At 44.6% G+C, this 14,546-nt stretch overlaps 1 protein-coding gene across 22 annotated transcripts in view; it reads right to left on the bottom strand.

The window, feature by feature from the left end:
* The window catches only part of FBRSL1 (fibrosin like 1), a 537,563-nt gene that overhangs the window by 24,978 nt on the left and 498,039 nt on the right, over positions 1 to 14,546 (bottom strand). For 20 of the 22 annotated variants that reach the window (XM_069871045.1, XM_069871060.1, XM_069871062.1 and 17 more), the window contains 2 exons: positions 2,837 to 3,233; positions 1,097 to 1,350 (listed from right to left, as the gene is read on the bottom strand). In XM_069871045.1, the coding sequence (XP_069727146.1) occupies positions 1,097 to 1,350; positions 2,837 to 3,233 (651 nt within the window). The remainder of the gene's footprint in view (positions 1 to 1,096; positions 1,351 to 2,836; positions 3,234 to 14,546) is intronic. The other 2 variants (XM_069871061.1, XM_069871065.1) reach the window with 1 other exon arrangement.

The following is a 14,546-nucleotide window of genomic DNA, read 5'->3' on the forward strand; positions in this document are numbered from 1 at the left end:
TGGTGCCAGGGCCTGTGAAAGCCGGCAGCTTTGGCCTGTGAGGTCCTGCTTCTGGCTAGGAACCCACGGCACTTTTGTCTACCATCATTCTGAGAGCTCACTTTGGACCAATTCACATTTTTCTTTCATTTAAAGAAGCAATTATAAATAATGGGACGTTATTTAGCTCCTGGAAGAAAAAAAAGGGGACATAAGGCTGTCAGATTTTTTTCTGCAGCAGATCTGGCCTCTCCTTCCTCCTTTAACTGGCTTCATAGGAAACGGCGGGCACGTTTTTTGCAAAATGTTTATCCTGTTTAATCCCTGCTGACTTAGTTGTGGAGTCAAATGCCACATCAAAAGGAGGCCCCAGCAAGTGAAAGTTGCAGGGAAGTCTCCAGCTGCCAGGGTCTCTTCCAGGGACAGCTGTAGGCTAATGGATAAGCTATAAACAGGGCATTTAGGGCAGAAGCAACAACAGAACGGGGGCCAGGGTGCACAAAGGACACTTTTTAAAAGGATGCAAATCCAGGGAGAGCTGAACAGCAGAGCTTTTCTGCTGAGCTGCCTCTGCCTCAGACAGAAAGGCCAAGCAGCCATGGGCACACAAGACAGCTTGTGCTGCTGCACGCACGAGTGTCCTACGCTGATGGAAGGATGCACTGCCAGTTGAATGATCCAAGTAGGGGGTAGGTGTTCAGTTGGAACACCTTTCCATGATGATTAGAAACATATTCTTCAAGTCAGTTCTAACATCAGCAGCTTTCATTTGAATGGGGAGAAAGAAGGGGAGAAGAGCAAACTGTACTTTAGTCCTTTGTTAATCTAAAAAACGTCTGATGACTGTGGAAAGCCCACTGGAAAACTCACGCCCTGCAAAACAGATTTGTTTTTGGAAAAAAATTGTTTTAAAGACTTCTTACAGAAAGCTACAGTGCTCCCTCTACAAACTCGCATCTGGTAAAGCACATCCATGTCTCCTACCTGTTTCATGAGCACTCTCAGAGTGCTGAGGGGTCTGCGTCACTTTATTTTACCTGCCCACCAGCCAGCCCATCTCTCAACACCCTCCAGTGCATGCACGGCACATCAGCCCTGGAAGAAGAAGGGAACCTACCCGCAGGGTGACCTGGTATCACGAGGCTGTTGGTAGGTAACGCTGGTGGAGGTGGCAGCGTGGGTGGGGTGGCGAACATGGCCGGATGGTGCTGGTGTTGGGTCTGCGATCTGAGAGAGAAGTGCGAGGTAGCAAGATTAGAGATGGAGAGGGGCAGAGCCGGGCCGGAGGAATGGTGCGGAGGAATCTGGGGAGAGAGGGGAAGGTGTTTCGGGAGGCTGATGCTTGTTGCACTGCTAGCACTGCTGCTCCGGCTGCAGAGAGAAAAAGATGGGGAGAAGAGGGGGGAGAGAGACAGAGACAGAATGTGTTATGATACAAGACTGAAACACTGCAAAAAACACTACCAGAAACAACACAACTCTGTAACACCGATCTCCCCAAGCCTATGTTCTCAATTTTTTTTTCAAAGGCAGCGAAGACAGTAACAAATTCTACTGAACCTCTCTAACAGGGCAGGAAGGGGCTTGGGCTCTTCACAGTGACATCTCCTCTGGGGCTTGAGCAAGTTACAGTCCTCGGAGATATCTACCAGATACTGATCAAGGCCACAGAGTCAGCTGGATTTTCCACCTTTATTTAGCCTCTTATGACCTTGCAGTGGCCATGTGTGTCCTTGTGATCATACGACGTAATTACTCTAATTCCTTTTTCTGTTAATCTGAATGCAGAGTTGTGTAGTGTGAGCGACTTTGTGACCAACCTGCATCTGCTGTGCATGCTCTGTAGTGACATTCACATAAGCATGCGAGCACATGCCAGATTAATAAACTTATAATAATAATTCTGTATTTTAAATATTTTTCTATTACTATTAATCCACTGCAAGTCATCTAAGTTCTGTGGGATGAAAGGTAGCATTGCTGCAGTTACTATTTAACGTAATTCCCACAACCAAGATCTGTTACAAACTAAGCTTCTGAGATATCTTGAATAGTTGGAAATACTATTAATCATTTATACTATGATGGTATTTACAGGGTAAAACCACAAGAGACCTTAAGTATGCAGGATACTATGAAACACACACTAGTGGCAGCTCTCTGTATTCATATTTAGACCCTTAATCAGCCAAATATCATGGTTTAAATCAGCCTTCTCACCTTGTTTAACTAGCCCAGTTCTGGTTTGGGAGGCAAGGCATGCCTTCTGTACCAGCAAAAAGACTATAAAGGTTCCATGTGACTGGCTAAATTCTTCTCTCTAGAAACTCTTCTTCTGAACTGTTTTCATCCACACTGCTTCCTGGATGGAGGCAATTTAAACAGTGAAGCTAAGCCTCCCGCTACATCTGACCCTGTAATGGGTCAGATGGGTCAGCCTACATGGAGACCTCTTCTACGGACACAGATATCTGTCTTTTGATGATAACCATGAACAAACCTACTTCAATGGAAGTCTTGCTGAATACAAAACAAGGGAATTGCTCAAACTCCAACCCCCTTAAATTTCTAAGGCAAGAACTGTCTGGTTCAGACAAGACAGTGCAAAAGTTCACCGGAAACTAGACCCGAAGGAATTTTGCCCAACAGTTACATGTGCCTTTCTCACAGCTACCCACCACTGCTGGAAATTCCAGCCCGTGGGGTCAGCACATGAAGTCCAATAACTAAAACATGGAGCATCTTATCCAGAAAGTAAGAGTGCTCTTGTCATGCTTCGCAGCAATTTCTATCCCTTCTGAAATAATTTTTGCCCTGGAAGTAGCATAAAGATGACACGAGCGTCCCTTTCCCATACCTGATATTATTGAGTCCGTTGTGAGCCACCTGGTGATGCACTTGGTAATTGAGAGGCGGAGGGATGTGACTCGGAGGCTGGGTCCGCAGCTCCGGTATTAACTGAGGCTGCGACTGTGGCCGAGGTTGAGGTTGTGACTGTGGCCGAGGCTGTGGCTGAGGTGTGAGCCTTGGTGGTGCTGGTACTGAAATCACTGGCTCCTTCTTCAACAGCGGGCTTGCTCTGGCGCTTGACGTGGGCGCTGAGGAAGTAGAAGTCACAACGGCAGCAACTGGCTGGGGGCTGGGTATAGGCAGGGTGAAGGGCACGTCGGTGCTCAGCTCCCGGCTCCGCTCTAGTCCAGACACCTTTGGGACATTGGCTGCTTTTGCTTCTGGCTTGTCATTCAAGGTGGGACCTTATGGAGCAACGAGAAAAAGGACAAAGCACATGCTGAAAGGTCTGCCTTTGTTTCTCTACTTGGTGGAAACATATGGATGAGAAAAAAATAAGCCACGTTTCAGCCCGTGGGAGCATCGTGAGAGCACTGCCGCTATGAGATGGATGTGCGTTTGTGTGTCTGTCTTTCCACTGTCCTTGACTTGCCAGTCTACAGCACTTGCTAGCACGTGTGTAAGAGATTTGGCTGTCATTAGATGAATGTATACTACAAAGAACGTATAGCTTTGTGGCTTCTACAGAGTCCCAAGGTTACATTCAGTAGGAGTTGAATGTGTCTCAAGTTACTGCTTCAGTATTTCCTGCTCAATGTAAGTTTTAAGGCCGATAATGAACCCATGAACCAAGATCGACCATTAAAGACACTTAATTTTCTCAACACTCTTTCAAGGTAGTCTACATTGTGCTTAGGTCACAATGCACCATCACCCAAGCACTAATCATTAATGATAATCCCATTTGGCTTCTAGGGAGGATCTTCATGTAGCAGAGGATGAGACAGTTCTGCAGTGAAGATGCCATTCCCTGGCCACACACTTGTGTGGAAGAACAGAACAGAGAAGACTGGAAGAATCCAGTCAGTGAGCACTCAAGGTGTAGTCCTGTTCACCCTAAGCATTCCACACACCTGCATGCACAGCATGTCAAAACTATCAGGAATGCTGCAACCTCGCAAAACGCATTTATGGTCAGGATTCCATACAGAATGATGCCAAGTATTTCCTTCTTTCCAAACTAAGCTAAACAAAGCAGCCCAATGTGTTAAAAGGCTGGAAAGGAAAAAGTGAAAAAGGAGGAAAGGAGAGGTATTTCAGATCAAGCAGTATCCAAAAGGTCCAATACAACAGAAAGGACCAACATGAATGTGATTCAACTCCCAATGTAACTACCATTTCAACGTAATCTATGTATCCTTGAGTGTATGTATACCCACGATTACAAGAAAAGCTCTTCATGAGTTACAAGAACTAGTGTTGCCCGTGTGTTACACACCCCACCGTGCACACGCACCCCTTCTAACTGACTTTTAGGTTACGTGCTTTTATTATCCGGTAGAACGTGCTGGGGGCTGTTTGGGTTTAGCTGGCTCGCAGACACGCAAGAGAAGCTACCTACACTCACTAACATGCTTCCAACACCCTCATCAACAAATTCCACCTTTGAAAATTTCTCATCTCATCGAAGGATTGAGCCAGTTCCTGAAGTAGGAGGTGTGGAAATAACACACAACACACACCACGAGCTAATTCTGGCCATGCAGACGCTCTAACCAGGCATTTGAATGCACTCTATGCAAAGCCAGAGTCCTCACTGCCACGGCTTTGATGACTTGAGCATCACCGTGCTGGCATTAGATGAGAGGAAGACAGCGATGGATCAGAGCCTGTAGCACACCAGCTCACTTTCTGCACAGAAAATGCCCACACAGTGATGGTATCTCCTTCCGCGAGATAAAAGGCATTTTCCCATACTGCTTCTGGCTCAGCTTGCACTCTCAAAGTTGCACCATTTCCTTCATTAATCAATCAATCAATCAATCACTACATATATATAAATTCAGAATGTGAAAAGAGAACAAATGCTGAATAAATGAACGATATTTATCAGTTCACAGAACCACAGAATAACCAGGTTGGAAGAGACCCACCGGATCATCGAGTCCAACCGTTCCCATCAAACACTAGTTGAAGATGTCTGAGGATTTGTGGCCTCAAACCCAGAAATAACAGCAACACAAGCCTTTCCAAACACCAGTGCTTTCACTGGCAGCAAGTACAACCAACCCTGTACTTTCCAGCACCTTTACAGATTTGACACAATGTCTGGAGGTCCTAAATTATTCCCTATAACAAATAAAAGGCTAATGCATTTCAGTGAATTTCTTTTTCAAGATTTCATGCATCACAAGTATCCTGGTTTTGAGATGCAACTAGACTTGCTTCCAAAGTTTATTTAGAGTGACAAAGAATTTATTTCTAAAATCAAATTCTCATTGCTCTTGTGCACCCTTATATTCTATAATCTCACCTAGGTTTGTAAATTTTCCTCAGATTTTGTTACCAACAACTGAAACCCTGCCAGGGTTTCCCACCCTGCGCATTTCAGAGGAAGTGTATTCACAGCAGCACATCCCACTGTTTTTCAGGAGCTACCCATTAAAAGCAATTGGTTTCATTCCTGACCATAGGTTTCCTTAAAGCCTATTAGTTCTTTCCATCCAACAGGTCTCCTCCTACAGAGTTAAACTTCATATTGTGCAATTATAGGCAATGGAGACTAATGGTGTATATTTGAAACACTTTCGCGCCACAGAAGTTAGCTGAGTAAAAAAAGTCAATTACATCCAAAACAAATCAATAAAGTCCCGCATTAAAAGCAGCTGTTTGACCAGTTTTACGCACAACTATTGATTCCCTGTGGTTTCAGCATTAGTTCTCATTTGCAATTTTCTCAAAGCAAAAGCTCATGCTCCCTTGCTGACTGAACTGACCAGCCAGCCTGGCTGTATTAGTACTAGGGGTACCTGACTAATTTCTGCTCCCAGCCTGCATCTGTCAGGTTGCAGTACTGAAATCGTTTTGTGTTTCATTCTCAACAATGAAAATACCCTGATGCTTTCCTCCTCCCTCCCCGTCTCTGGAAAAGCTACGGGTGTGAGGATCTTCTTTCCGTTTGTAGCCACGCTGAGCAAAAGGAGAAGCATTGAGAAGGGTAGGTAGGATACGGGTCAATCCATGGGCAAGCGTGGAGAAGCGTGTCAGAGGTGGCAAAATCCCCAAGCCTTCTGATAAGGAAACTTCTCACATCTAGGTGTTTCACTGAAGTCTCTGATAAAGTAGATATGGACAAACCAGAAAGCAAATGCCCAAACAGAAATACATCACATCCACATGTCTCACTACTCTAGAAACACAAAAGGCACTTCTAAGCAAAGACTTACAACTTTTCACTTCAGCTAACTCCCCAGAGTGCCATCCCAGAGCTTACTCACACCCTGACCCTAGAGAACATACACATGTCCTAGTTTCTTTCTTTCCTTTCACGCTTTTCTACCGACACTACTCCTACCTGTTTGGTGCCTGTTTCCAATACGCCAGTCCCTAGCTAACCATAATCCAGAGGTCTCTTGAAACCTTTTTCCCTGTGCAACCAAAGACACAATGAATTTTGAAGGTTATAATTATCTAGTCTTTTTAGGTGCTTAACAAGATCCTTATGATGATACCTATCACAAAAATCTCCAGTTCAAGACCTTCCTCTCCGTTCACACTAAAATATCGGAGCTACCTTCCCTGAAACCCCTCATAGAATTAATTTTAATGATTTTAACCAGCGATGTTGCCCATTCTGATCAGGACCTCAAACTCTGCAGTTTCTCTGTAGGATGCTCCAATGTCCCTCCTAAGGGACACACTTGTATGCCCAAGTTCCTTCCAGTCGACTAGGCTGACCACTGGTCACACACGGAAATTTCCCAAGGAAAAAAGAAAATATTCCTTTTTGAGCAAACTGGTTCAGGTTTCATTGAGATCCTATCAGAAATTTCTGTACTTCAGCTCCTAACCCAGCCCTTCTGAGCAGACACACCCACGGAGCTTAGCACAACTGCCCCGACAAAAGCACAGACCCACCAGACCACAGCACAACGTTCCAGAGGGAAAAATGTGTTTATTTTTACCAAGTCCTAGAGTAATTTTCATGCTTAATGATAACAGGCTGAGCCAATTTGCCTAAGACTTGACAGTCAGCTCCAATAATTCAACCTTAATTAAACCTGAACGCATGTCAGTTCAGTGCGTCCCTTCACAGGAAATCTGACATTTGCAATGATTCGTGTTCCAGCCATGCTATGGGAAGGCTGGATCACATCTGCCATTCTCCACCATGCAGAGCGCTACCCCTTTTCAGCATGCCAACTTTGTTTATTTTCTAACCAAACACTTTGGACTTCTTCCACTGAGAGGTTTTCTTAAATGAACAGTGAAACACGTCTTGATCTCACGGGGGAGAACAATGGCTGCAAGAGACAAGGCAAAAGGGGCTCTACCAAGAACAATAACAACAACCTGGGATTAGTAATTCTTGCCTTCTTGATCAACTAATTTGTAATTTGGAGCATTGCAAAACATCAGCCTCCCTGTGTCTTGGGCTACATCCCACTCCAATCCAACCTGGTAAAGATAAAAGCTTTCAATAACTTTTAAAAGCACAGAGAACTTTCACTACTGCTGCTGGAAATCTCTAGAAAAAACAGCTGAAGTTTAAGGGAAACCCTAAAGTACAGTTGAATTTGCTGCAAAAGGTGTGTTTCAGAAGGAGTTACCTGAACCTGAAAGACCATCAGCATGTAGCCAATATTCAATTTCAGTGAATTTGAAATCTGTGATTGGAATAAACAGGCAGTGCCCATCCCCACGGCTGCACAGGGTGACACGCTTGCCAGTGTGTAACTACACAGCATTGCAGGCTAAATACAATACAGAAAGTCCCAGACAGAAATCAGACCTTTCTGTTACAGGCATTTGCTTTCAAGCTGATTAAGAGTAGCTCAAGTGCAAGGGATTAAACATGTAAAGGCTGCTTTGAGAACTCCAATAAGCAGTTACTGTGTTTTACAAACAGTACTTAGGGCAACAGCAGTTCCAGCCCTGCCTCTTGCTCTTTGCAAGCTGCTGGTTGTTGCTGAAAGGGGACTGTCAACACACGTACAATGTGATTGGAAATAATCTAATCTTGCCTGCATGCCTTTCCTTTGTCTCTTGAAGGAAAGAAAAGTGGTGTCATTCAGATGTCTTTCTGCAGTCTCCCTCCTTGTATTCGAACAGCAAGGGTGATGGGCTGATGTGAGAAAAAATTTCTCTCCGACATCCATCACTGACATCTTTACCAATGGCAATTTCCCAAGAAACACAACAACCACCATCTGCAGCCTATCTCTCCACCCAGTACACATCCTTGCAAACAGACATAAGCCAGGCTGGCTATGGTGAACCCTGCTCTGTATTATAATTCCAGCAAGAAATGCTGCAAAAGCATCACCACAGGAGTTACAGAGACATATGTGGCAAGAAGGTGAGTATTTCAGAGTTGGTTGATAAGTCCCAGAGACGAGTTCTGAGCCATCAGCATGGGGAAAGAGTACAGAATAGCATGATTTTACAGCAGTAGTTCAAAAAAAAGAACTAACTAAAGGAAAGGATTCAATGAACTTCATCAAACATTTGTTTTTTCTTTTTAAATTGAGCTTTTAGAGTCCTGCATAATGTATTGTGGATATGCCACATGTACAAGCACAAGAGAGGATAAAGCATTTTGCATTGGCAATGATAGCACTGACACTGGCAGCATGCTTACAAGTGAAAATCAATATTTAAGTGCTAATTCTTTATCCTCAGATGCCTTCTGCTTTTATACGGATGGCTTTTCCATTGTATTTTAGGTAGACCATTAGCTCGGTCTGCTACAACACAGCAGCTCTCCAACATATAGGGCACCAAGTTCCTCCTCCCATTTTAATGTACATCAGCTTAAGTTAAGGAACTAAGACTTGGGATTTGTGCATAAAACCACTGCCTGGAAGGCTCTGTAGTGTGTAACATGAAACATTCTTAACCTTATTGTGAAGCAAAGGCCAAATTTTCATCATGACAGCAGTGTATGGCACACGGCAGGCACACGTTCTTCTGTGAGACGGGCTCTTCAGAACATTGTTTTCCACAAATAACTGCAGTGTTTCCTCAAAGAGGAAAGTAAGCTGAATGTAAGCAGGAACCCTCACATCTGGCTTTGAACCTGTGCAGCCACGCGCAGCCGCCTGCGTGCGTGGGACTGGTCTTTGTGCACAGCGCAGCCCCCTCGCCTGTGCCCCGCCACGGAGCGGCTTGCTGCGGGAAGCTCCTTCCAGCATCCGCTCTGGATTCGGCCCCTGCCACTCAGTTCATTTGTACAGAGCTGTCTGTCAAGTCAAATCGCCTTGCCGCAATCTGAAACACCCTCCGAACAGCTGCCACTATCAATTACTCTCCTGGACAGCCTTGACTATCAGGAGGAGAACTGGAGCGAGCACTTGCCAGTTTTAATAAACTGTGTTGCCCGAGTCATTTAACCTGCTAGATTGCTGTATGCTGGGGCTGTAACAAGCCTTCAGCTTTTCAACCTAGAAGAAAGTAACAGTGGCAAAAAGCTGTCAGCTTGGCCCTCAGAATTAACTTCCAAGGGTGTCTTTTTGCCCCTCTCTCCTTCCTGAAGCATCCAAGTTTAAAAGTAAAATATCTTCACGCCATTTTCATAACGTCATGACATGGAAAGCATCTCACATTTTTAACACGATGCCAGCAACTCCCAAGAGTAAAGGGCTGACGTGCTCTGTGGTTTTCATGTGAGGAGCACACCGGAGCAGAGAGAGCTCCTCTCTCCTCTCACACCCACATGGACTCATCCCTTGGGCACTCCCAGCATCCATGTATTGGTCACCACCACGCCAGTGATGCCGATGAAGCTGAGGGCTTCAGGACACCCTCATCACCTCTGGGGCTGTGCATCCCTGACTCCAGCCCAGTCCCTTCCACTTCTAGTACAGTTACAGCTTCTCACCCAACTGAAAACTTAAGTGTGGAATATTTACGTTTAGTCTGGTACTTTCAGGATGGGTAGGAGAGATTTCTTAAAGAAACATTTATTTAAAAATTAAAAAGCTGTCATTCAGATCAGTGTTTTCCGTTTGTGGCTCGTGTATGTATCAAGATGTCTGCGAATGTTAATCAAAAAGAAAAGGTCTATTGTTATTAGGATTTATTTGCCACACAGGAATCTGCACATGTACTAGAAAGCTTATTTGACTCTGGAAATCAAAATGAAGATTTAAAACCACTATGCTAAGTGTTTTCCTTAGCCAGCTACATAGGTAAAAGCCTTTGTTGCAAAAGCTTGCAGCACAGAAAGATTTCACCCCCTCCCCAAGAGACTGAGAGCAGCAGCATTAAGACCTATGGACTTGACGCTGATTTGCTGCTTTATGGTTCTTTAATGGGATGTTTTATTCCTAGAGATTTGGGAGCTCTCCATGCTCTATCCAGGCATGTTAGCTGTAAGCATGCATGACGACACTCCAAAGCTGCAGGAGCTGAATGAAAATGGGTGCCAAACACAAGGATTGGGGCCAGAGCACAAAGAAGAAGGATCACCACTCAAATCCTCCCAAAGTAAGTCACACTGCATTTTCCTAGCAATGCTGCTTCTGGCAACATTTCAATGCAAAGCTGAAACTGGATTTGCAGCTAAAGCACCTACTGTGGATGTTGGCGTTGTAATGAGATTGAAAGTTTCATACAGGCTTTTAATCTAGGGCTATAATGGTGGATCAAACGCTGCAGGCTTAAATCTCTTCAGCGTTGCTCCTAAGCAGATGTCGGATGCCTAAAAGCCAGCGACGTAGGAGCCACTCTATTACCCTGGCCACAAAACGTTGCTGATGCTTCATGTAGTTACTTACTAAAGGTGTTTTTGTCTTCTTTTGTTCTGTTTTTTTTCATGTGTGATGGCATACTGTACACCTAACGTGAGCGACAGACAAGCAACAAGGTAAATGTGCTACTAGAAAGATCCCCTCAACATGAAAGGAAGCAAGTGCAAATATTCAACTCCAGATGCAAGCTTTTAAACAGCCAAAACTGCTATATACGAAGGAATCTTATGATTTTAATTAGTCAAACAAGGACAAATAATAAACCATCAACTACTACATTACAGGAGAAAATGTACTACTACTGCTGTTTGAAATTCATATCGATTCCCATCTAGCCTGTGAGTGAGTTATTAATCACTCCAATTAAATCATGAACACAGGTCTTTACGCTGAAATTGAACCCCCACCAATAGATCAATAACTCAAACCTCCAAGAGCAATTACTGCTCAGCATAATAGAGCAGCTTGTTACAGAGAGCTCCATGCAGACCATAATTCTCTGTCATATCCTTCACAGGCAGTGCAAACAAACTGGGGAAAAAAGATTTTATAACTATTATTTTCAAAATAAACAGACATCTGCTTAGAGTTACCTAATCTCTCTCACATCACAGAGGCAGATCTGCCAAGGTCACATTGGAGACATGATTACATTTTTTCACAATTTGTTATTCTAGCAAAGCCCTGATAAGATTGAACTATTGAAGTTCACACTCTGGTTTAATTTCAAGAGGTTAAATGCCAAATCCTTTTCTTATTGCTACAAGGAAGGGATCTGCCAGGCTGCATAATACCCTGTGTGGGCTAAGACAACAATTTTGTTTCATCTGCACAGTCTTATGAAGGTTTTTTTTTTTTTGGAAATGACATCAGAGAACTTCAAACTCCCAAAGAATCATTTAAAGTAAAATCAGAAAGTGAGACAGCTCCAGAGGAGTGCGAATGACCCTTCAGACCTTCCAGCCTGGAGAAGTTAAGCCAATGGCTGGCTGAGAAAGCACACTTGCTAACCAAAACCAGAAAAAGGCAAGAAAGAACATTCTCAAACACCAGGTCATCTCTGCTGGGAATGCTTACCCCAACCAGCCAAGCATACACAGGGTCACAGAGATTCCCATCTCTGCCTTGGAAGGTAACTGATGCTTGTCCTGATTCAAGGAAAAGAGGAACTGTTCGTGCTCAGGCTCTCCGAGTGCTGCCACGCCGCTTAGCTCCCACGTCCTTTCCAGGTGAGAGCCATATTTCTGCACGCATCCTTGCTTCTGATCCGCTGGCCCCTTCAAGGAGGCCCCTGAGCGCCATCCATCATCCCTCATTAGGGAAGCTATTGGCAACCAATTAAGTGGTGATGGACCCACGCCACGAAGCTAATCAAGATGAGTTCATATTGTGCCCTTCAGGCTGCAGGCACTGAGCCGAGAGAGCTCCTACACCCGCATGGATGTTATCTACGAGGGGTGTCGCGTTCCTGTTTCTGCCCCTCACCGGCTCAACTGCTGGATGCGATGAAACAGTCTCGGCCAAGGCTCAGCGTACGCGTGGCAAAATGACACCAAACCAGGCAATGCAAGAAAACAAGCAGGTAGAAGGGGATGTCACCGTAGCTTTCCACCACTAGACATACAAATAGCTGCTACAAAAAGGAGGGAAGGAGAGAGATTATCTATTCCCCACTGCAGCAGAAAGCCCCAACAGTAGTTTTCTTCCTCCCTAAAGGTCAGAGATTGTAAGTGGAGTTAGAAAGATCAAACTGTGTTGTGACCTCTTTTCTGGAATTGGTATGTGTTGCTTGTGAACTAAATCAGCTCAAAATCCACTATCCTACACCCATATCCCCAAAGAAAACACATCTCTCTTCTCTAGATGACCACATGCATCAAATTCTGTGCCTTCCAAACATTTTTACTGGAAACACAGAGGCACACAACAGACACACGCATCCAAATTCAGCCCCGGACAGACGCATACGGATTCAAACTGACTTTTCAGGGCAGAGAAGAACCGTATATAAGCCTGACCTTTAAAGGGAAAGAATCCTCTTTGATTTTCACCCCTTCCTTAGTCTACAGATAAGGATACAAAGAATCAGCTCTCTGTGCTTAAACCAATGACTGAGCATTTCTGAGAGCAGAAAATTGCTTGTAACAGCTGTGGGATCCCCTTCCCCCACAACTCAATGGCCAAGCTGCACACGTTCTGTTAGGCTCATAACCGACACCATTCAAAACCACTGAGCTTCAACGCAGAACAGCGAAGACATCCATATTTGCTTGAAAACAGCTGTGATGGACCTAGTCTCCTCAGTTCCAAGCTTAAAGCAGGGAAGGCTGTCAAACTTCAACTACCACCAGCAAAAGCGAGGAACGTTTCAGCTGAAGACTACTGCAGGTCCTGGTAGAGGCAGATCCTGTTTCATGGTGGCATCAAGCTGCCTGTGCAGTCCGGGAAGCTGGTGAACACCTACGGGATCAGGTGAGAGGGACGTGCAGGAAACATGGCTGGAAACTTGTGGGTCTGGTGTAGAAGACTGAAGACTCTATGGAAGGAAGCTTACCTGCAGAGTTGTGCTAAGAAGCCACAAAACCTGCTCATTCCTCACAGGATTCGTGCCTACCTACCAGGCTCACTGTTTTGGCACACTCTACTTTATTTAGGAGTCTCTGTGCTAAACTCTGCCATTTAAATTTTCAGGGATAAAAAAGACAACAGTAGCAAGTTCTTATGGGTTTAAGTCCACAGCATTCTTTGCTCGGTGTCAGAAGACTGCAGAACAAGACCTACTGTGCCTGTGTGCAACCAGCACTCCAAGTGCCAAAGCTGCTTGGAAAGGCACAGGAAAGTCAGAACTGGAAGACAGAAAAGGGCAGCAAACAGAACGGTTTAGAAACACTCTGGGTAACTTGACTAACTTCCATACCTGATGTTATGGCTGGAGTTGCGAAAATGGAAAGTTCTGCTGCAAGGTGACTTAGTCTCAGCTGCACAGGAACTGAAAGGAGCGGCCGATCTTGCCTGAATTAGCAAAACCCTGTCTTATTTATTTGTTAAGGCCTATCCTCACAGCTCAGTAACCGCTATAGCACAACTGCTAATACGCTTATAATTTGGGAAAACACTTGAGGTTCAGTCCTCATCAAGAGGGGCCAGCGCTTTCCAGCCAGCAGCTCCCTACGCCCTGCGGCTCCCGCATTTCCAGCCATGAGGAGGTGACACCTTCCAGGCAGATCCCACCCTGAGGTTTAGGGGCAACACGTTACTACGCTAAAACAACACATTCAGCTGTAACCAAATTGCCTCCATTTTGCTGGCGGTTATGCAGCAGCACCTCTTTCCATTAAGTTTGTTGAGAATTCAGAGTCAAGCTGAAGAAAAACTAGAATTTTCTTGCAAGCTTGGGAGCAATAACGTCTCCCACCTCGCTCCTATTTGCATGGTCAAATTCCAGCTCTAGAGCTCCTGGAATGGTATCTTAAAAAATCTGAGATATTGAAATTAACAGTCTGAATACATTCAACAACATTTCAAGTTGCATCATGGATAATTAAAATATTTAAGGGACAAGCTGCAAGTTGTTAATCAGGCAACATTTACTTGAATGGTGTGTGCCCTTTGGATTTGGTCCCTATGGCAACCAAATATTCACTCCAAAAGGATGTGCTGGAAGAAGCATGTCAGGAGCTGCCTCAATGTTTTAATTCAGGGAGTGAGCAATGAATAAATACAGCTACTGACAAGCACAGCACAGGCAAAAAAGGTCTGTAAACAGTATTCGGAAGCCACAGATGGTCTTTTGCTTCTGAAGATTGA

The sequence above is a fragment of the Phaenicophaeus curvirostris genome, chromosome 17, assembly GCF_032191515.1.
Source record: "Phaenicophaeus curvirostris isolate KB17595 chromosome 17, BPBGC_Pcur_1.0, whole genome shotgun sequence".
Taxonomy (NCBI): domain Eukaryota; kingdom Metazoa; phylum Chordata; class Aves; order Cuculiformes; family Cuculidae; genus Phaenicophaeus; species Phaenicophaeus curvirostris.